Source organism: Peromyscus californicus, unplaced genomic scaffold, assembly GCF_007827085.1.
Source record: "Peromyscus californicus insignis strain IS unplaced genomic scaffold, ASM782708v3 Scaffold_13__1_contigs__length_99412109, whole genome shotgun sequence".
Classification (NCBI taxonomy): domain Eukaryota; kingdom Metazoa; phylum Chordata; class Mammalia; order Rodentia; family Cricetidae; genus Peromyscus; species Peromyscus californicus.
Genome location: NW_026294424.1, coordinates 5725408 through 5748704, shown reverse-complemented (window position 1 = coordinate 5748704; position 23297 = coordinate 5725408). Strand labels below are relative to the sequence as shown.

The window sequence follows — 23297 nt, the reverse complement described above, 5'->3', positions numbered from 1 at the left end:
CTCTTCAACCAACTACATATTGAAAAAAATCTGCACCTATGATGACAATTTGTAAAGTTTTGCTTATCACTTTTTCCAAACAACATAGTATAACAGCTATTTCCATAGCATTTATAGCTTATTATGTATTGTAAGTACTCTGCATGTCATTTAAGGGGAAGATGTGCATGTATTACAACAGATACTATGATATTTTATTTAAGGGGTTGAGTACCCACAGACTTTGGAATCCAATGGGTCAAGAGTACCCAGGAACCAGTCACGTGTGGATACTGAGAGACACTTGTCTAGCAAACAGAATGGCTCATTCCTTAATGGCTACTGCATGTATTTATTTACAAAATACTACTTTGGTGAATTGGTGCTGTGCAGTTCAGTGCTAAATGAGTACTTAACAGATGTTTGTGGAGCTGAATTCTATATAAGTTTCTAGAATTTGCTCCAAGATTCTAGATCTTGTTCCCTCCTCCTCCCAGTCTATTTCTTTCTTATCTCTGTGCCAGATTTCTCACATCTTGGGAGTCACCATAGTTTTCTAGGGGTTTGACTGTATGCTTAAGAGCTATTCAAAATAAACCTCAAAACTAGGAGTCACAAATAACCATGATTTTCAGGAGGAAAAAGAAAAGACGATTATCATCACCAAGCTGTTAAGATAGAAGACAGCGTCTCCTCCCTTCCCACCAGATCATTTCTTAGTTTCCTTTTTTCCCCTCTGCCTAAGAACCATTTTTCTCTGCTGTGGGAGCTTCAAGCTGTGTCCGGGATAACAGGGCCAGGATATGACACAGAACGGCTTAGCTGGGAGATGTTCTCTTCCTGGCAATGTTCTTGGGTGTTGGGTGGGAATATCTTGTTTGAAGTGTTGCTTTAAGAAGGTAAACATGCCGAGCGGTGGTGGTGCATGCCTTTAATCCCAGCACTCGAGAGGCAGAGTCAGGCGGATCTCTATGAGTTTGAGGCCAGCCTGGGTTACAGAGTGAGTTCCAGGAAAGGTGCAAAGCTACACAGAGAAACTCTGTCTCAAAAAACCAAAACCAAAAAAAAAAAAAAAAAAAAAAAAAAGAAGGTAAACATTTTGCAACTGTCTGAACCCATTGCAACCCAATGAAAACTTGCTGATACAACTGTTCATCTCTCTCTAGACAAAATCGCCTGTGTCATCCCCTCAGAATGTAAGAGGTACTGCGGCACTGCTGTTGGTTGCACCAACATCGCCTATCCAACCTTGGTGGTGGAGCTCATGCCTAATGGTGAGACTTTCTTGGGAGGTCAATTTGGTTTAGGCTCTACCTAGACTTTTGGGTGCATTCTGGGACAAAGCCATTTCCTAGCCAGGGCTGTGCTCTAAGGTGAAAGCCCCATTTCTGTGTTTTTGAGTTACTGTCCATAACATATGGTTCAGTTGGAGTCTATCATCCCAGGTCTTGTCCTTTAGTTGGTCTAAGAAAGGAAACAATATGAAAACTTGTTGGGGTGGGGGCAGAACTTCCCTATTCATGCCTGTCTAGATAGTCATTTAAAGCACTTAAACAAAGAGGTTATAACTTACAACAGTCATTTTGGAAAACAGTATGGAGGCTCCTGAAAAAAAAAATAAAAGTAGACCTACCATAGGGTTCAACGTTCTCCATACAGAGTTCATATCCAAAGGGAATGAAACCACTAGTTAAAGAGACAACTGTGTTCTAGTGTGCATCATAGGCTTGTGCACAATTGCCGAGCTATAGAACCAACCTAAGTGTTCAAACATAAATGGATAAAAATGTGATCTCCATAAACAATTCAGACTTGCAAGGTGATCTGTTCATTTGTGATAATATGGATGACGCTGCAAGGTGTTAAGTGAAAAAAGCCAGTTATAGAAACTCAAATGCTGAATGATCTCATTTCAAAATTTAGAATTTGTGTGTGTGTGTGTGTGTGTGTGTGTGTGTGTGTGTGTGTACACATGTGCACACATGTGGAAGCCACAAGTAGATATCAAGTCTCCACTTCTATTATTACTGTCTTAGTTAGGCTTTCTATTACTGTGAAGAGACACCATGACCATGGCAATTGTTACAAAGGAAAACATTTAACTGAGGTGGCAGCTTACAGTTTCAGAGGTTCAGTCCATTATCATGGCAAGGAGCATGGTGGCATGCAGGCAGACATAGTGCTGTAGAAGAAGATGCTACATGTTGATATGCAGGCAACAAGAAGCAGAGTGTCTCACTGGGCGTGGCTTGAGCATATAGGAGACCTCAAAGCCTATCTCCACAATGACACAGGTCCTCCAATGAGACCACACCTACTCCAACAAGGCCACACCTCCTAATAGTGCCACTTCTTTTGCGGGCCATTTTCTTCCAAACTACCATAATTACTTCAAATATTTGATTTATTATTAGGGTGTGTGTGTGCTGTGTGTGTGTGTGTGGACATCCGAGCACAGCCTTTAGGAGCTGGTTCTCTCCTTCCACTGTAGACTCTGGGGCTCCAATCCAGGCCATCAAGCTTGTGTACCCATCACTTTTACCTACCAAGCCACTTTGCTGGCCCATGCACCTTATTTTTTCTCACAATTTTAAAAATTTACACTGTGATAGAAATGCTAAGTGTGTAAAAGGGAAATACACAAATTTGTAGAGAACATTTTACCTGACAGTTGCAATAACCTATATTGTCACTCATTTATAATAGTAATAGTCCTTTTCCTGTTACATTTATTTTTATTATTATTAAAATATAATATATTTCTTTTCCCCAGCTCCTCCCATGTGTTTCTCTTTCACTCTCTCAAATTACTGTCCTTTAAAATTTAATACACACACACACACACAGAGCTGAGTCTATTTAGTGTTGTTTGTGTGTATTTGATTTCAGAGCTGACCATTTGGTATTAGATAACTAGTTGGGAGCTCATCCCAAGGAGAAGACTACTTCTGCTCTTAATGCCCCTTAGTTGCCTGTGGTCCTTTGCCTATGGTTGGGGCCCCTTCCATGTTATCATGTCTATTGATGTTGTCCTTGTTCAGGTCTTGTTTAAGCAACCATATTGTTAAGATAGCATGCATGAAACTTCCCTGTCATTTCTGGGAGACACAGTCTTACAGCAGATTTCCTGGTCCTCTGGGTCTTATAGTATTTCTATCCTATCTTCCAAGACGTCCCATAAGTCTTAAGCTGTGGGGTGTTTGTTTGTTTGTTTGTTTAAGACATGCTATCTCATTGTACTCGGTGCTTGTGGGAGCCCACAGAGGTTTCCTAGTGAGATCTGAGCTTGCTTTACCCAGCAGGGCTGCATAAGGGGATGAATTGATTGGTTACTGAATTGCATGGTTACCAGATGTATGGAAGGGTCTGCACTTGGCTGTGCTAGGGGGAGGTCTTTTCCTCCACCCCTTGGCATTTCTTTAAAAAGCCCTTTAGAAGAGACAGAAGGGGCTGGTGGATAAGGATCCAGGCCCTCCCGGGGCTATCCTGTGTTTCTATCTGTCTCCCTCTCCCCTCTATATTTCTATCTAAATCTCTTATCCCTCACTCCTCAAGAGTACCCTGGGAAAAAAAAGGTGGGGATGAGTCCCCCACAGGAGCTCTCAGTTTGGCTAGACTGGCTGACTAGGGAGCTCCAGTATCTGCATCTTTCCCATCAGCACTGGAGTTACAGATATGTGCTATAGTTCCTGGCTTTATGTAGATGCTGGGGATCCAAACTCAGGTCCTCCTGCTTATGCAGCAAATACCTTATCCACTGAGCCACCTTTTCAACCTTTCTTCCACCTATCTGTCTATCTGTCTGTCTGTCTATCATCTATCCATCCCTCTATCCATCCATCCATCTATCCATCCATCCATCCATCCATCCATCCATCCATCCATCCATCCATCCATCCAGGCTGGCCATGAATTGAATTGATGTTAGTCTTTTTGTCTGAGCTTCCCTAGTGCTCGGATTACTGGTGTTTACCAACATGGCTAGCTTTCTTTTTAAACTTCTTTCCACAAGCTTTATGCACAATCTTGAGCAGGACATTTGTATTCAACTCATATAAGAGCGGGAGTAATATTTAACTCCTCCACTGAACTTGGCTGCTTATTAATTAAGGTTCCGGCGAGCAACTGTCAGTCACACTGGTCTTTGCCGGAACAAATGTGTGACTTCTCCAAATTGGCCCTGTACCCCTCTGCTCTCATGAGACCCTAACACATGGTGCTAGAGTAGAACAGTGAACAACAAAAAGATGAGTGCATAACTCTGTGTTTGCACTCAGTGTTTCTGGCCTCCCGGCAGTCACCTGGCTTCTGTGAATACTGAATCCCATGTTAGACAACACAGACATTTCCTTATCCCTCACTTAACATCACTCAATAGCATTTAATGTCATTGATCAGTTGTCCTGGCTGTCACCTGGCTTCTGTGAATACTGAATCCCATGTTAGATCACACAGACATTTCCTGTCCCTCACTTTACCTCACTCAATAGCATTTAATGTCATCTATCAGTTGTCTTTCTCGAACCTTTCTCTTTGGATTCATAATGTTATCCTCTCCAGCTCGTCTCTTTCCCCCATCTTCTTAGGCTGCCTCTTTGGTTCCACTTGTAGATTCAGCTTTTCAGCCAGCGAGTGTTCCCCCGCTAATCCACATCACTTCTGCCCCTTTTGTCTCCTAATTATCACGTACTTTTCTTCCTGTCTGCTTTTGCCCCTCTTGCCTTACTAGTCTGCTATCCCATGATTTGGGGGCGGGGGCTAGGCTGCCGTACAATTACATTTAGCAAACATTTGTTGAGCAGATAAGTGAATGAAGGTCTAACAGGAATAGACCAATGAGAGGAAATTAAGTTGCTTGTCCTGATGCTGCTCAAGTCATCAATGGCAAAGCCGATGTCGGCGGAGTTTAAACAGGTCTTGTTGCAGGTCAGGCAGGCTGTGTCACAGACCCGCTTTACCAGGTGATTTATTAGTGTGGCTTACAGCTTGTGGCCCAGCTAGCCCAACAATCACTGTCTTCCAACAGAAAGTCCCAGAATCTAGTAGTTGTTCCATCCATAAGGCTGGGTGTCTCAACTGGTCTTCAGTGTATGCTGGAATCCCTAAGAAGTAGGCTCCAATGCCAGTGAAGGAATGGACTTGCCAGAGAGAGTGAGGGCAAGGAGGCAAAGAGCAAGAGCTTCCTTCTTCCAAGTCCTTTATATAGGCTGCCACCAGAAGGCGTGGCCCAGATTACAGGTGGATCTTCCCACCTTAAAAGATCCAGATTAAAGGTGGATCTTTCCACTTCAAATGATTTAATTAAGAAAATCCCCCACAGTTGTACTCAGGGGCTTGGGTTTTAGTTGATTCCAGATGTGGTCAAGCTGATAACCAAGAGCAGGCATCATACTCGGTATGCTACAGCTTTGCCAGATGTGACTTACTCATTTCTCTAGGCTCCCATTCATGGATGTCTTTTCATTCTCTTTTCAATCTAGTGTAGACATCCTTCTGCTGTATCATGACTCTTTTTGGTGAGAGTCCTTATGAAAGTCCCCTTGGTTGGAAATACCTGCCACTGCCATGACCACCACACTCACCACCACCATCATCATCACCATTTAGTTTAAAATTCTCTCATGTTTATCTTGTCTCTGAATCATTGTCTTCTTTCTTATAAAGTCTTAACAAAGTTAAAGAATTAGCCAGGGAAAGATTTTAAGGGAACACTCTAGTCAGGAAGTAGCCGGGTCTTTCTAGCTCTCTTCTTGTTTACTTCATGTTGGAAAACTATGGGAGATTCTCTTACACACTCTTACTTCTTGTGCACTTGGTTTAATTATAAAGAAGACTAGAGTTTCCATTGTCTTAGAAGTCCAGTTCTTAAAACCTCTATTCTTCCCGGAGAGATGAATTTGAGGACCTAGGCATGATTTCTAGAGGCAAACAAACCTTGGGTACTGCTGCACAAGAAACAGAGAGTTGGGGTGACGGATGTGTCACTCAAAACCTCTCTCTCTTCCAGGACTGCGAGGCCTGATGTTGTCAGTGATGATGGCTTCACTCATGAGCTCCTTGACCTCCATCTTCAACAGTGCCAGCACCCTCTTTACCATGGACATCTACACCAAGATCCGGAAGAAAGCATCCGAGAAGGAGCTCATGATTGCAGGAAGGTAAATGTGGCTTCCTCCACTCTGCCATGTGCCAGGGAAGCTGAAAAGATCACAAAAAGTTCTACCCACCGTAGTTCAGTTAGGCAAGATTGGCAGATACTTGGTATAATCGGAGTTGTCTCTGTGGCCAGTTATAGTTACCCTTCTCTGGCACTTTCTTTTTCTTTTCTGTGGCAATGGGGGATTGAAGTCAGGGCTTTGTATACTCCGGGCGAGCACTGTACCACAGAGCTAGACCCCAGTCCTGACATTTCATTTTACATTGAAAACAATTAAGCAGTGTCCCACTGGAGTTAGAAGAAATGTAAGAAATCAACTTCTTTATCTCAGGCTACTAATGAGGGTTACTGGAATGAAGTTATCTGTATCTTAACTAGGTCTGGACTGGGCAGAGCTAGGATTGCTGGTTACAGCCAGTTAAGTCCCTCCGCAGAGCTCTCAATATACTCTGTGAAGTACAAAGCACCAGCTATGTGCACATATACTTTAATTAATGGTGCTGGGATCAAACTTGGTACTTTGCATGGACCAGGCAAATGCTCTCCCACTGAGCTACATGCCCATTCCTTGTTTTCTGAGAAAATAAGGATACCTATCCCCACAAAAGGGTGTCTAACCAGCAGAGCATCTGCTACTTTGCACTCTACTGAGCAGCACCGAGACCTCACTTGTTTTTTTTCTTAGAAGGTACCTACTGGAAAGAAACCCAGTTTGTTGACTTGTACAGTTCTAGATCTCCTGGTCCTAAGATTGCATTAAATCTCACATTTTTTTGTGTATCCAATAACTACTAGCTTTGGGTTTGCTCAAATTAAACAAGCTCACAGTGGCATGAAGCAACTGTATGGTTTGTAAGAGCAATCCAGGACCCAGATAAGGGAGAGATGAGCATGGCTTAGTATAGTAGGGGAAGGTTTGGTGGAGGGAGAATTTGGAGTCAAGATTGGCAGGTAGGGTTTGGGTAAATAGTGGGTGGTATGGGAAGGCCGTCCCAGAGGGAGACTGATATGAAAACATTACTCATTTGCTTTAAATACACACGGGGTAAGGAAATTCTAGTCTTCTTTATAATTCAACCAAGTGCACAAGAAATAAGAGTGTGTAAGAGAATCTCCCATAGTTTCCCAACATGAAGTAAACAAGAAGAGAGCTAGAAAGACCCGGCTACTTCCTGACTAGAGTGTTCCCTTAAAATCTTTCCCTGGCTAATTCTATAACTTTGTTAAGACTTTGTAAGAAAGAAGAAAAAGAAGATGATGTTTTAAAATTTTTATTTAATTTAAAAAATTTTAATTTTAGAGCCGAGTGTGGTGACGCCTGCCTTTGATCCCAGCACTTGGGAGTCAGAGGCAGGTGGATCTCTGTGAGTTCGAGGCCAGGCTGGTCTACAGAGAGAGTTCCAGGACAGCCAGGACTGTTACACAGAGAAAAACCTGTCTCAAAAAAATCAAAAGAAAGAGAGAAAGAGAGAGAGAAAAAGGAAGGAAGAAAATTTTATTTTTTAAATTTAATTTTTAAATTTTTTAAAAAATTTAAATTTAAATTTCCTATTTGTGAGATGATTTTCTCTCATTAATCTTCACCCAACCTTTTATTCTCAGTTTTTAGCTGGAGAACTTGAGACTTGGAGGGAGATTGTTTCATGCAGGAACAGTGAGAATTTGAATCCATGATTACCTTGCTCCCGAGTCTGTAACCTTGTACCTACCACTTTGACTCTTCTCGAAGTGGGATTTTTGGGCATATAATCACTGGGCCTAGCTGCCTTTTGAAAGTCAAATGTGTCTCAGTTATTCATAGACACAGATGACTTTCAGTTAAGCAGAATAAGGAAGAGAGAAGCCTCCAGAATGAATTTGCTTCACTGTGGTAATATGAGATATGTATATATTTACATAATACATGTGTGCATATATATTTGCTGGTAACACCTACATATAGGTATGTGCGTATGTGTTTATATATTATTGGTATGTATTTATCATGTAGAACACTGATATGCTAGCATGTGCATATGTGTTTCTATATTACTGGTGTATATTTATCATGTAGAACACTGATATGTTAGTATGTGCATATGTGTTTATGTATTACTGGTATATATTTATCATGTAGAACACTGATATGCTAGCATGTGCATATGTGTTTCTATATTACTGGTGTATATTTATCATTAGAACACTGATATGCTAGTATGTGCATATGTGTTTATGTATTACTGGTATATATTTATCATGTAGAACACTGATATGCTGGCATGTGCATATGTGTTTATGTATTACTGGTGTATATTTATCATGTAGAACACTGATATGCTAGCATGTGCATATGTGTTTCTATATTACTGGTGTATATTATTTATCATGTAGAACACCGATACACTCTGGTGGGGCTTTGATTTCAGGTTGTTCATCCTCGTACTGATCGGCATCAGCATCGCCTGGGTTCCGATTGTGCAGTCTGCTCAAAGTGGACAGCTCTTCGACTATATCCAGTCCATCACCAGCTACTTGGGGCCGCCCATTGCAGCTGTCTTCCTGCTCGCTGTTTTCTGCAAGAGAGTCAACGAGCCAGTAGGTATCACTCCAGCAGCTCCAGAAAAGCCCGTGTGCTGCAGCAGCCGCTTATGGGGCCTTGCATAGTCTCTGTGAGAAGGATTCTGTATTCCAGAGATCTCAAACAGAAGTGGATGTGCAGTTATAGCTTTGACTGGGTGTGCCTCAAGAAGCCCTGAGGTCCCCTAAGAATGGGCATGAACCCTTAGGAGTTGGTATCAGACCCACTTTCTCTCTGACCCCCTTGTCCTCGCTACAAGGTCTCTAAACTAATAGTGTTTTTTTTCCATCCAACCTTCCCCCCCCCCCCCCCATTTAGGCACTTAGTTTTATTTTCTTTGAATTAGTCTCTGAAATGCTTGTGTTTATATTGCCTTCTAGAAACCTAACTTTAAAAGGTATTGGCCTTGTTTACTGAAGGAGGAATAAATAGAACAGGGGTGTCTCCTGTAGGGTAGGAGATGGCATAGACTATGACCAGAGAGCTTCCCCTCCCTGGCTCTTTGACAAGTTGTGTGGTGTCACATGAGGTTTGGGTTAGAGATGAGGGCTACACTATACTTTGCACACTCATAGGGCTTCTCTCCACGTGGGTTCACTGGTGCATGGTTTACCATACTTGTTACACATATAAGGTTTCCCCACTATGGATTCTTATATGAATATGTATAAGCTACAAGTGAAGGCTTCCCACAGTCCCTATGCCCATGAGGGAGATCTCCACTCTGAAGTCTCTGGCAGACAGTAAGGCAGGAGGGCAGACAGGAGGCTTTTCCACATTCATGGAGTAAGCTTTCTCTGCTGTATGAATTCTTTGGTGCACAATAAGACTTTTGCACACGCTTTGCACACATACGGCTTCTCATCAGTATGGCATCACTGTTTCTACCCATCCAGTCTTTGTAATTCTGACCTGACTATGTGGCTCCCACCAGGAAGTCTTGTTTGTAGTCCCTGGGTGAATGACACCAGAGGATGTTCTAGTACAAGTTACCTACAATGTGAACTTGCCTTTTTAGTCAGGATCTTCAGGGCCCAGTGAGGGACAAAGTCCTTGTGCTCGAGAAGTTCATCTGTGAAACTGTAAGAGAGATGACAAATGAGCCATGAAACGTGGGACAAAGTGTAAGTAGGCAGGGATTCAAAAAGGGCCATGTCAACGGACACCAAAACTCCAAGCAAGGAAGGCTGATTGGAGGGCATAGGGCAGAAAGGATTTAAAGTCAAGAAGAAAGAGGCATTCAAGATGGAGCGCACAACCTTGGCCAATGTGGAGGCCAAATGAAAGGGAGGGCCTTGTGAGGAGTTTACCCTGTCCAGAAATGGAGTTTATGTGTATGAAGAATGGGAGACACAGCTGAGAAACCAGGGGAGGAACAGCACCATCGAAACCCAGGTCAGTGAGTCTGAGTCCACTAACCTGGGGGGAGGGTGCTACCAAGTTTAAAGTACAATAGAAATGGTACCTAGAGATGGATGTGCTGTCCAGCCATCCACCCACATGAGAAGAGTTGGAAAAGGTGACTGCTACCCATGTGACAGGCTAATTGTCTGACACAATACAAATGATGACATGCTTTTTAATTTTCTTCCTGTAGGGTAGAAACAGATGAACACTCTACCAAGGAGATACCTTGGTAGAGTTTTGAGGTATACAGTTTTGAGGCACACAGTTTTGGGGTACACAGTTTTGAGGTACACAAATCTGTTATGTGCATCTCTTCCTTCATCATCCATGAAGAAGATAGTCCAGATGTTCTGTTGACACACAACTGGATGCAGAGATAGATGCACAGACCCAGAGATAGCAGAATTAAACTTGGAGTTGATTTTCACAGTTTAGTACATTATAAGTATATACCTTGGGATAAGTTTAGAAGAGATTATCAGAGGGCTGGATCACTGGAGATTACTAAAATACAAATTAAAACAGTGTGTCCGAGAGCCTTACTTATTCTTGCAGTAGCCCACAAGGATACTCAGTTCAACACTTCCAAATACTAAAGCTAAGAATTGGCATAGAGTTCCACAGTTACCAGCTCTAAGAGATTTTGCCTTCCCTTACTTCAAGTAGGACATTAGGTAATGTCTAGAATGTTTACACAGATCTGGTGAGTAGCAGTCCGGCATAAGCCAAACATCTTAAAACACATGTCAGCACTCCAAATACCACAGAGCCAAGGCTGCTCTTTTCTAGGAGTTTGGTTAAGACTGTGTGTAGTGTCTATTTGTGTCATTTTAACACAGTACCAAGGTCAAGGAGCCCTGGGGTGGAGTCTGGAGAACAGCAGGTACAGGTTGCCAGAGTCCTTAGGACTGGCCGGGAACGGTGTTTGGTGAGGCATCACCCAAGGCCTTGAGGAAAATATGGCTTCCAGACTCGCCAAGAGCTTTGGAAGGATAAAGGAATGGAGAGAGTTTAATTGCAAAGAGGGAGGGCCTAAAATGAGGAGGTGAGGGAAGAGGAGCAAGAGGAAGAGTAGGGGAGCAGGAGAAGAAAAAAAGAAGAAAGGAGAGCCTCATCAATGCTGTTTCTCTCAAGTAAAATGGAGGATGTGGGTCAGTGAGATGCTACGTGGGTAACAAACAGTACTTCCATGCCTGATGATTGGAGTTCGAGCCCAGGACCCATATCAAGGTGGAAGGAGAGAACCAACTCCACAGAACTGTCTTCTGATCTTCATGTCCATGCTGTAGTGTGCACAACCCTTCCCCCACATCAAGTGTGTGTGTGTGTGTGTGTGTGTGTGTGTGTGTGTGTGTGTGTGTGTGTGTATGCACAGAGTCAAAAATTCAAAAGCTAAGATTGTTTTTTATGGGTCTGGAGGAATGGCTCAGAGGTTAAGAGCATGCACCACTTTTGCAGAGGACTGGAGTTTGGTTCCTTGTTCCTACATCCAGTGGCTCACAACTACTTGTGACTCCAGGTATAGGGGTCTGATGCTTTGGGCCTCCACAGGCACCTGCACCCATGTGTACCCCCATACACACAACTAAACATAAAACAAATCTTTCAACACAAGAAAAATTTCAAAGGAAAAGTGTTTGCAGAATAATGGGAAACCTATTTTTTCCTTTTCCCATTTTCATTTATTTCGTTTAAAAGAAACTTCCAGATTTCAGACATGGGCTAGGCACTACCAACTGAAAGAGAGCAACATTTGATTTTTTTCTCCAAGCAAGCTCTAAGCTCAGATGAGGAGCTAGAGAAGTGTCTCCACAGAAAGGAGGACATGCCCACCTAGTTCTGAATCACTTACTTAGTCTAGACAACAGACTCCGCACTCGTCTGGACAGAGAAAACAACAGAGACAAAGATCCTGGGAGATGAGCATAAATGGCATCATCAAATAGCCAGTAATTTAGTATGTGGTGCTTTGAATGAGAATGACCCCCATAGGCTCATATTTTTGAATACTTGGTCCTCAGTTGGTTGAACTGTTTGGGAAGGATTAGGAGGTGTGGCCTTGTTGGAGGAGGTGTGTCATTGGGGATGAGCTTTGAGGTTTCAAAAGCCCATGCCATTCCCCAGTGATGCTGTCTCTCTCTGCTCTGTGCTTTGGAACAGATGAGAGCTCTCACCTACTGCTCCAGTGCCTGTCTGCTGCCGTGCCCCCTGCCATGATGGTCATGGACTCTAGCTCTCTGGAACTGTGAGCCCCAAATGACAACGCTTTCTTTTACAAGTTGCCTTGGTCACAGTGTTTTGTCACAGCAATAGGAGAAGTAACTAAGATGATATCTTGAAATATAAAGTATTTGAGTTCAGGTAGCCACCTGAATGAAACAAAGAGCAAAGAGACCGCTTAACCCATGAAAAAAAATCGTGAAGTCTCTTGCTGATAACACTGTAATTTGTCACTGACCCTTTCAAACTGTGGCCTTTGGAAGGAGGTATGGTTCTCCAGGTGAGGACTGGCCAGAAGGAAAGAAAACAGGTAAAAAAAGAGAGAGGATGGGAGGGAAGAGGGAAGGAGAGTGGAAACAGGTCTCTAAAAATGCAATAGGTACTTTTTAAAATCTTTTACATTTCTCATACATAAACCCCACTCAAATTTAATGTCAATCACATAGTAAAATTTCACTCTCAGATTAAACTTAGTGACATTGCATACACAAAGGGAGATAAACCAGGCAGTGGTGGTGCATACCTTTAATCTCAGCACTTGGGAGGCAGAGGCAGGTGGAGCTCTGTGAGTTTGAGACCAGCCTGGTCTACAGAGTGAGTTCCTGGACAGCCAGGACTGTTACACAGAGAAACCCTGTCTCTAAAACCCAAAAAAAGAGGTAAAAGTAAAGAAGGAGTATTCCTATTGTTTTATTTTTGAGACTATAATATAATTACATTTATCACTTCCTTTTCCTCCCTCTACTCCAATATACTCCTACTTGCTCTTTCAAATGTATGGTCTCCATTTTTCCATTAATTATTGTTACATACACATATGCATATGCATATACATATATATCATAGAAAGTGCTACTTACCAGTTCTGGCCAGAATCTGAATTTCAGTGCCTTGGCCTCGGATGGCCAGGAGGAACCTTTTCTCCTTTGTTTCTTCATCTCTGTCTTCTGCTCCTTAGGAAGATGAGAATGTCGTTGCTTTCTTGTTTCAGCACCATTAACTGGGGGGTTTTCTTTTGCAGGGAGCCTTCTGGGGACTGATTCTAGGCTTTTTGGTTGGAATCTCCCGCATGATTACCGAGTTTGCCTATGGAACTGGGAGCTGCATGGAGCCCAGCAACTGCCCCACGATCATCTGCGGGGTCCACTATTTGTACTTCGCCATCATCCTCTTTGCTGTCTCTATTATCACCATCTTGATCGTCTCCTTCCTCACCAAGCCCATCCCCGATGTGCACGTGAGTATCCATTTGAGCTAACCCTGCCCTTGTTCCATACCCCTCTGAGCAGCTCACACTCTACATGACTGAAATAGTTCCAGCTTATCGTTGGTTTCATGTAGAGGCATTCAGGATGGGAAACATGGAATGCTTGCTGTATCAACACTGTCTGGTGCAAATCCTCAGAGCCCAGACTTCAGTCTGGGGGCTGTTCTGTAGACTCGGCCTCCTGAGTGACAGATACAAAGTAAAGAGAGGTCACTCCACAGGCAACATAATGCTCTAGACTAGAAGTCCATGTCCAAAATAAGAAGCTGTATTTCTTGTGAAAGTTCCATGGCCAAATCATCCAGAAGTCCCAGAAAGGGACATGCCTAGTTACAAAAATCACCCACTCAGGGAAACCACTTAAACTATGGTTTACTTTTTGACTTCTTTCTAAATGAGACATTTTTAACAATATGTTTTATTCTGTTTTCTGCTGCTATAATTGAATGCCACAGACTAGGTACATTATAAATAATATTAGAAACAATATTTATAAATAATATTTATAATATTACAAATAATAGAAGTTTATTTCTCTTACCATGTGGATGCTGGAAAGTTCAAGGTTGAGAGGCTTTGTATGGTGGGGTTTCTTGCAGAATAATGACGTGGTAGCTGGTGTCTTAGCAGAGAGAGAGGAAGAAAGGATAGGGGCCAAACTTCATCTTTTTTGTTTTTAATCAGGAAGGTTCTCCCAGGATAACAGTATTAAGAGGTAATTGGATTACTCACCTCCAAAGATTATCTAAAGAAAACCCTGCTCTTGATATTGTCAAACTGGCAATTGCCTTCCAATATTTGTTGTGGACATTCAAACCACAATGCACGGCCAATGCCCACCCATTTCAAGCCTTCAGAAATCATAAACACTTCTTTAGGTGCATATGCTGCCATTGGATTAAAGTGATTTCACAGCTTTAGCAACTCAAAGAAGGATAATCAATAATGAACCCATTTTATTATAGTCAAAATAGTGTCATGACCCAACACATACAGCATTCTGTTGTTCCCAGGTTTGCAAGGGAACAGAGCTAAAAAATAAAAAAAAAACAAAAAACAAAAAGGAAGCCAATGTAGCATTTATCTGTGGGAAAAGGGTTGTATGAACACCTTACTCCAGTACACACAAATACAAGCACCCGTGGAATCCCTAAGAGACCTTTAACCTCCCTGTCAGATGATCAAGATCTGAGACAACCTTATTGTAACCCAGAATCCATGTTTATAGCTGCAGATTCACCAGCTCGTCCTTTGCCAGCTCTGTAGTAGGGATCTTTACATTGTAGCAACCATTTTGCTATATCTCAGTCTTCAGAAGTATTGAAGCCTCAAACATATTTAGCTCCGAGCTTCCTTGTGAAGTAGAGAAAGCAAGACACTCACCAAAAAGCATGATTGGGATGGAAGTACGGCATTGGTTCTCACAGGATTTTGCAAATTCCTACCTCACATTCCGAAGTGTATCAGTAGAAACTGACCCCGCTCTATCCTGTGTTGATATGGCTCATGTTTACAGTTTTTATTTCCATAATGTGACAGTGTTCAATAATAAGATCCTACAATGCTGGTTTGGAAAAATGACTTCTCGTCCTGTTTCTGAGAAGCAGTGATAAGAGGGCAAACTCCTTCATCAGAGAAAAGCGAATTCACCCACACAACAAGCATTTATGTTTCAGGCGGTCTCTTCTCATGAGGTTTTTAATTTTAAAAACTCCATCTTATTTATATATTTTGCACACACACGAAGGTCAGAGGATAATTTGTGTGAGGTGGTTGTCTGCTGCTACTCAGTGGATCCTCAGGATTGAACTCGAGTCTAAAGGCTTGGCTGTACACACCTTTATTCACTGAGCTATCTCACTGGCCCAGTATTTTTACATTTATTGTATTTTTATTTCATTTTGCCTTTTATTTTTGTTTAATTTTTCTGTTTTATTACTATTGATATTATTTTGCTCCTTTGATACTTTCATATGTGACTATACTGAATTTTGGTCATTTACACCGTCCATTACCATGTGTCATCCCATGTCTGTCCTGAAACTTTTCTTTCCAACAAGCCCCTTCTTAACTTTGAATCTTATCTTTTGACTCACAGAGTATAGTTATGGCTGCTTGCATGAGCATGAGTGGGGAGCCATACAGAACATGGGAACTTACCACTGGCTACACCACTGAAGACAATGACACTTCCTCTCCAGCATTCTTTAATTGGCCACAGTCCCTCACAGGGGTGGGGTCTCATGTGTGCCTTCCCCATGCACGAGGAAGTGGTGACAGGCCACATCTTGTGCAGGTCACTGCTGCAGTGAGTTCCTGAGGACAGTGGTGTGTCACGTCCAGAAGACACTGTTCACAGCACGCCTCCCCATCTGGTCTCTTACCTTCTTTCTGTCCTCTCTTCTGTGATCCTTCCTGAGCCTCGGAGGTGAAGATGCAGATGTGTCATTTAGGGATGAGTTGAGGCAGTCTCTTAGCCTCTCTCTCTATTATGCTATATATATTAATTGGGATGTTGATGGGACAGTGATCCATGTTTTCTTGGTATGGAAAGGCCTTATGCTTTTCCTTTCTTGATGTGTACTTTTTTGTTTTCCCCAAATTCTTGGCCTATTTAGATCTTTCTGGTGTTGTTCGAATCTTAAATGGTCTTATAATAAAAAAAAAAAACCAACAACCTGGTACCACATATTGGGATGAAAGCTGGAAGATTAGAGAGACAAAGGAACAAGCCACCTCTTACCTCTAGGACTCCCCAGCCTGAACAGCTTTCTTCAGCAGAAAGACTTTAGTTCCTGTCTCCTCACACCTTATATACCTTTCTCCACCCACCTATATCATTTCCTGTCTCAACTTTCCTAGTGCTGGGATTAAAGGTGTGTGATTCCCAAGTATTGGGATTAAAGGTGTGTGCCACCACTGCCTGGCTCTGTTTCTCTCCTAGACTGAATCAATCTCATGTAGTTCAGGGTGGCTTTGAACTCACAGAGTTCACTGCCTCCCGAATGCTAGGATTAAAGGTGTGTGCCATCACTGCCTGGCTTCTATGTTTAATCTAGTGGCTTGTTCTGTCCTCTGATCTTCAGGCAAATTTATTAGGGTACACAATATGTCAGCACACTCTGGTAATCCACTCTGCTTTCTCCACAGTTGTACCGTCTGTGTTGGAGTCTACGCAACAGCAAAGAAGAACGTATCGACCTGGATGCAGAAGATGAGCACATTCAAGAGGACCCTAAGGATACAATTGAAATAGGTGTGTTCCTAAGCCGTTTATTGAAGTCTTTAGCAAATGCCTTCATCACGGCTCATGTCCTTGAGGACTGGAGGAGGGCAGGGTGAAAGACAGGTATGCACTGAGGAAGTTCACCAAACAGGCGAAGGTGGGGGAGAAACACTTCCAGCTGCCTCACTCCCCATATTTTGCAGAACTTGTTGAATCAGTGAATGAAGAATAATTTGTTCTTGATTTGGAGCATGGTTGGCATGGCAGAGTTAGGGCTTTACTGACATATTCTATGGCCTGAGACAGAGACGTGTGCAAAGCTATGTTGACTTCTGGTGACAACAGGGTATGGACCAGAGGCTCTTGGCATCGTATGTCTTTCCACTTTAGATTAGAAAATCCAATTTCTCTGGATGCTTAAGATGATGCTTAGTGTCCATAGACTTGTCTTTTGTGATTTTTTTTTCAGTTCTGGGGATCAAGCCTTACTTAGGTTTAGCACACTGCGAGGAGAGCGCTCTATCTCTGAGCTACCCGACTCTAGCCCCAGGCTTACCCTTTAAATTAAGGCTCTCTTCAGCTTTAGTGTCACAACCTTTCCTCTCTATGTGGAAGAGATGTAATGCACGGGAACGTGTGTGTATGGTGTGCAGAAGACGTCTGGGGAAGTGAGGCGCTCAGGCCCATGCACTGATCGGGTGCTGAAATGGAAGGCCCATCAGTCCTGCAGGACAGCACTAGATGAAGCAGAACGAGTTACGAATCTGGCATCAGAAACAGAGATTCTTAGCTGCGGGCCCACTAGATGTCTACCTCACTATGGCCTAGAGACCATTTGCCCTCATCACCTCACTTTAGAGTTCTGATATACCTATGCACTTGATCACTAAAGCTCTTTTTGAATAATTGTGTGAGTTAGGAATGGTGGCACATACCCGTCATCTAGTCTGGCTACATATTGAGACTGCGCTCCTACCCCCAACAAACCGAAACAAAACATAACGGTCTGCATATAAAAACTAGGACATGCCAATCAGTAGTCTCTCAATGTTGTGATAAAATGTAGAGTGGATCTCACAGCTGGTGACTGGCAGAGCTGGCATATGAAACTATGTCTGTCTGTCTCCAGTGCTACAACTGACCTCCGAGGAGGGAATCTGTTCCTTTGCCGGCAACCTCTTCGGGTGTCAGCACCACTCGAATGGTTTGATCTAGCGGTGTTAACGTGCATCAGCATGTTCTAAGCCCAACAAGTACTGACTGTTGTTGTTCTGCATCAGGACCTGTGTGGAGTAGCCCTTACCCTCCAGATGGGTCTGTTGTGAAACCTTAGACTAGGCAAGTGCAGCCAACTCTCTGAGTCAGGCCAGCCTCACTGCCATCCAGTGACGTAGCAAACAGATACAAGCTCTGTGTTTCAGAGGTGGGTTTACCACGTTCTCCCTAAGTCAGCTGTCCGTCTCATAGTTAGCATGTCCCTCTCATAATCTATTATCTGACTATTCCAAATCAAAACACATTTTTATTGGTCCTGGAAGAGATAAGACTCAGACTAGTTGATCATGAGAAGGCAGAATCCAACTCAACACTGTCTCATGCTTTGAACATTGTATTCAATTTCCATTCCTAAAAACAAGAGAACTGGCATGCTTCTACAGAATGGTAAATGCTTTGTGGTATCCCATCTTCCCTGGAAACCCTTTCTAGTCCCTTTAGCCCAGTGGTTCTCAACGTGTGGGTCATGACCCCTTTGGGGGTCAAATGACCCTTTCACAGGGGTTGCCCCAAACCATCTGCATATCAGCTATTTACATTACAATTCATAACAGTGGCAAAATTACAGTTAAGAAGTAGCAACGAAAATAAAGGGTCACAGCATTCCAAAGGCTGAGAAGCACTGCGAGGCTTTGTATCCAATAATCCCTTTATGTCTTTCTGCAGACACAGAAGCTCCCCAAAAGAAGAAAGGATGCTTTAGAAGGGCATATGACCTGTTCTGTGGGCTGGACCAGGAAAAAGGACCAAAGATGACTAAGGAAGAGGAGGCAGCCATGAAGCTGAAGATGACCGACACTTCTGAGAAGCCTTTGTGGAGGACCGTGGTGAACATCAATGGCATCATCCTGCTGGCCGTGGCTGTCTTTTGCTATGCCTACTTTGCTTGAATCCCACCTCCTGTTGTAGACTTGGCAAGTCTGGATTTGTTATTTCCCTTTAGACCGTTCTGTGGTGGTAAGGGGAAATCGGCCAATTGTACATTTTACCCATTGGGATAAAATATGTATATATGTGATTTTAGGCTTGCTGGAGGAAAATAATTACGTCGCTGTGAATTTTTGCATTTGAAGCTAGTAGGGCACACTTACCTGTTTCTATTAGAGCTTCAGAGGAGGGAGAAATTGACTCCGATCCAGGAAAAGTCCGACTTAAGACACAGACACCTGTGTGGCCTCATGCTACCCTGCTTCGGTACATCCAGCTTGTAATTATTGTTTATAATCCTTCAATACTACTTTTTAAAATTGTGGTCTGGTTCCTGTCACTTTCCTACCTGACCCTCCCTCCTCCTTCTCTTCCTCCTCCTCCTCCTCTTCCTCCTCCTCCAGCTTCTTCTTTTTTTTTTTTAAAGAAATCTTTTCCCTTGACATCACATACCTCTAGATTTTTTTCTAGTAAAAAAAGAAAATCAATTTGACAAATGAATGAATGCCCAGAAGCTGAGGATAAGGACCTGGTCCTAGGAACTTGTTCTTCAAAGTGGTAGTCTCAAGGGGACAGTATTTATCTGAAGTGCAGGGACTCACACCAGTTGGGGGTGCAGACAATCTTAGGTACTGGGAATTTTCTGGTCGTTAAAGAAATGCCCAGTGTGTGTCTCCTGTGTCTGTTACTCACCTTGGTGTTTACTGAGCCTGAAATGTCTTAGTCACTCAGGAATGCTCATTGACTCCATGATTTTTATGGCATTTATCAACGGGTGCTCCCTGGTCCTTGCTTAGTTTATATTTTATTATTTTTTTGTGGCCGCACAAAGTATACCTGTGGTGTCTGTTATGGAGAAGAATGCCTCATGGTGCCGATATTGACATGAAATATGGACTGAGAAGTTGACACTTCATGATGGGACAGAGCAAATGCACCTACAGGACATATGCTACCCTAGTACAGCATACCTTCCCAGGGATCCCTGACATAAGTAGTCGGAGCTCCTCTTTGCCGTGTGTTCCCATGGCCACCATGGTTGCCTTTTAAGGTGTCCTGATTGGTGACCATCCCCTAACAAGGCTAGGGCAGATGGCCCGAGTTCTGGATGGCAGTGCTCGGTGGTTTTAGCTGGAAGAAAATGTTTATGATGAGCTAGTTTTCCGTGGGAAAAATAATTTTCATTTAACTTAAAATTAATGAATTAATTAAAATTATACTTGCAAAATCTCAATTATATTGTAATATGATCCCATTGAAGCTAGGAAATCAGCATGTTATTGTAGACTAGTTTCATATAGCTAGCTTAGGAAAGAGCTGAGGGAAGACTGGGCGTGGAAGTGGCTCCAAGATAAGTGGATGGCTTGTTGTTAGAGAAGAAAGGAAAGCTGGAGAGAGTTGATGGAGATCCTCTTGTTCCCGTGCAGCCAGGCTGAGAAGATGGGGATCGGGGAATTCCTCATGGCCGGCACTGCGCAGAGTGCTGTCTTGGGTGGGCTTTGTGGCAGGTTGTGAGCGGAGAGAGGGGAAGAACTGAAGCTTGAGGTGGGAAGGGCACCGTAAACTACCTAGATTGTTTGGGTTTCAGTTCTTGGCATTGGCCAATGATTTACTGTATATATTGTAATAAATTATTTTGTCTGAACTGTGTGTTTTCCTTTGTGAACAATGGAAAATCTTGGTGCTTATAGGATTTCCTGTGGAAGACACTTTGAAAAGGGGATGGGAGTCACATGCATGTAGCCATGTAGATGCTATATTAAGTTGTATTATAGTCCCATTGGTTAAAGGGTATTTATTTATTTATTGTTTTTTTGAGACAGGGTTTCTCTGTGTAGCTTTGAGCCTTTCCTGGAACTCACTCTGTAGCCCAGGCTGGCCTCGAACTCACAGAGATCCGCCTGACTCTGCCTCCTGAGTGCTGGGATTAAAAGTGTGCACCACCACCGCCCAGCAGGTTAAAGGGTATTTATGTTGATAAAAACAAAAACATTAAAATTTGAACAACTTTGAAATTACAGGTAAATAGTGATCCTAATTGTAATTAGCATTCAGATATGGGACACACACACACACACACACACACACACACACACACACACACACACACACTTGAACAATTAAAAATTGTCACCAAAGCCAGGTACAAAGGTGTGACCCTATACTCTCAAGTGCTAAAAAGGCCCAAGTAGAAGGAACACTTGAGCCCAAGAGTTTGAGATAGGCTGGGCAACATAACCATATTCCAATTCAAGAAAAATGTATCTAGTCAGCCTGAAATACAGGTTGTCCTCTGAGTTCAGACAGTTTTGTAGGACTTTGGATCTTCTAGCTTGTCCTTTGAGGTTAGGGAGTATACCAAGTCTTACCTCCCCACCCACAGTCACCTCTAGGGCCAGGGAAGTTTGCCAAACTTTCAGTCCTTACTCCAAGGTCAGGGAGCATGCTGAGGTTTTGGATTCCTCCATCAGCACCCCCCCCTCTGAGGTTAAAGACTTGGGTGCCCCAGCCAGAGCCTCCTCAGAGACAAGGAAGTGCAGTGAGATTTCAGCCTCACACTGACAGTCGCCCTCGGAGGTCAGGGATGAGCAGAGACTCTGGTTCCAGCCTGTCTCCACACAGCTCTCATTTCCCTCCGTAGCTATTCCTGATTTATGGAATACCCAAGGTCACTGCAGCTGGTCTCCTCGGTCCCCCGCTATTCGCGCCTTTCCTCCCGTTTCTCTGTAAGCCTCTTTCCAGCTCCCAAAGGACAGAGGCCTCCCTGGTTTACAGGATGCTCTAGTTTCACTTCGGCTGCTGTGACAAATATCTTGACATAGAGCCACATGGGGGAAGGAGAGGGTTTATTCAGTTTATAATTCCAGGTTATGGTCCACTATTTCAGGGAAGTTGAGGCAGGAACTCAAGCTAGTCACATCACATCTACAGCCAAGAGCAGTGAGAAACAATGCACCCATGCTGTCTGCCTGCCTGCTTTCAGCTAACTTTCTTCACCTGTGTACAGCTCAGGCCTCAGCCCATGATGGTGACACCCACACTCAGGACAACAAGAAAATTCCCACAGATAGCCCAGGAGCTAACCTTATCTCGATAACTCTTTAGTTGAGGCTCTCTTCCCAGGTGATTCTAGACTGGCTCAAGTTGCCAGTTAAAGCTACCTAGCTTCCTGCGACTCAGCTCCTGGGAGCTGAGGCTGTTGGGTTATCTGAGTGGATATTTCCCCCCTCTCTTTTCAGTCTACCTTACCCAAACTTCCACATCTCCCCCATTCCCAAATTGTCTCTTCCCGCTCAGTCACTCCCCCTTCTATGTATGCCCCCCCACTTCCTATGTGAGATTTCTTTCTTATTTTTATACCCACAATAACCAATGCATTAATAATGTGTGGTACTAATGCTGTTCCTTTATTTCCTAAAGCAATTGGTAATTAAGGAGTGACTGTGTTATACTCAACTGCTACTCTATTTTCATAGTTAGTTTATTGCTGGATGGGGACTATTGTTGCAGATAGTAATCAACTCTCAGGAGAGGTCTGAGAATTGGGCCTCATGCCCTAATCACCCATCTAGAATAAGGAATTATCATCTCAACATCTACAACCCAGTCTCTTATGAGACCACAAACACTTCCACTGCAGGTGAGCTGAATCAACAGCGGCAGCAATAACACTAACATTTAGCCAGTGACTGAATTCTATATGAGTAGATCCCAGTACAAAAGATAATCCTAGTATAACCCTCAATGACAGCAACTTAAACTAGGAAAGAAAACCAAGAGAATAACTATAAATATGTTCAAAGAAGTCAAAGAAGACATGAATAGCCTCCTGAATGAATTCCAAGAGAACATAAAGAGTTGAATGAGATAAGAAAGTCAATTCAGGATGTGGGAACAATAGAATTCAATTACGTTTCTAGCAATAGACCTGGGCTGTTCACAACCTTGGTCAAGAAGCTCCTTTTTTCAATGGACATCAGACAATACAGAGACTCACAACTGGTCAAAATTCTGTGAATCAAAGACTGAGTGCTCAACCCCAAGTTGGCCATCTTTATCAGCCACCCCACTTCTCAAGACTTAGGGAACACCCCAGAAGGGAAATGGAAAGGATGTAAGACCCAGAGCATTGGAGGAATGCTATGAAATGACGTCTTTCAGACATGATGTGACAATTGCAATCTTGAACTCACAGCAGCTGTGGGTACCTGCACAAGACCTGTACAAGATCAAGCCAACCAAAATTTCACATAGATAGGATAGAAGATCTCTAGGCCCCTCT

The 23297-nt window shown here is 43.1% G+C and overlaps 1 protein-coding gene across 2 annotated transcripts in view; it reads left to right on the top strand.

Moving 5' to 3' along the window:
* Nucleotides 1-19253, top strand: part of Slc5a1 (solute carrier family 5 member 1) — an 84378-nt gene extending 65125 nt beyond the window's left edge. The window contains exons 10-15 of one of the 2 annotated variants that reach the window (XM_052735865.1): nucleotides 1146-1253; nucleotides 5987-6137; nucleotides 8542-8710; nucleotides 13342-13557; nucleotides 16738-16843; nucleotides 18761-19253. In XM_052735865.1, coding sequence (XP_052591825.1) covers nucleotides 1146-1253; nucleotides 5987-6137; nucleotides 8542-8710; nucleotides 13342-13557; nucleotides 16738-16843; nucleotides 18761-18978 — 968 coding nt within the window. In that variant the 3' untranslated portion in view covers nucleotides 18979-19253. Of the gene's footprint in view, nucleotides 1-1145; nucleotides 1254-5986; nucleotides 6138-8541; nucleotides 8711-13341; nucleotides 13558-16737; nucleotides 16844-18754 lie in introns of both variants that reach the window. The other variant, XM_052735864.1, reaches the window with a different exon arrangement.
* The last annotated feature ends 4044 nt before the right edge of the window (nucleotides 19254-23297 follow it).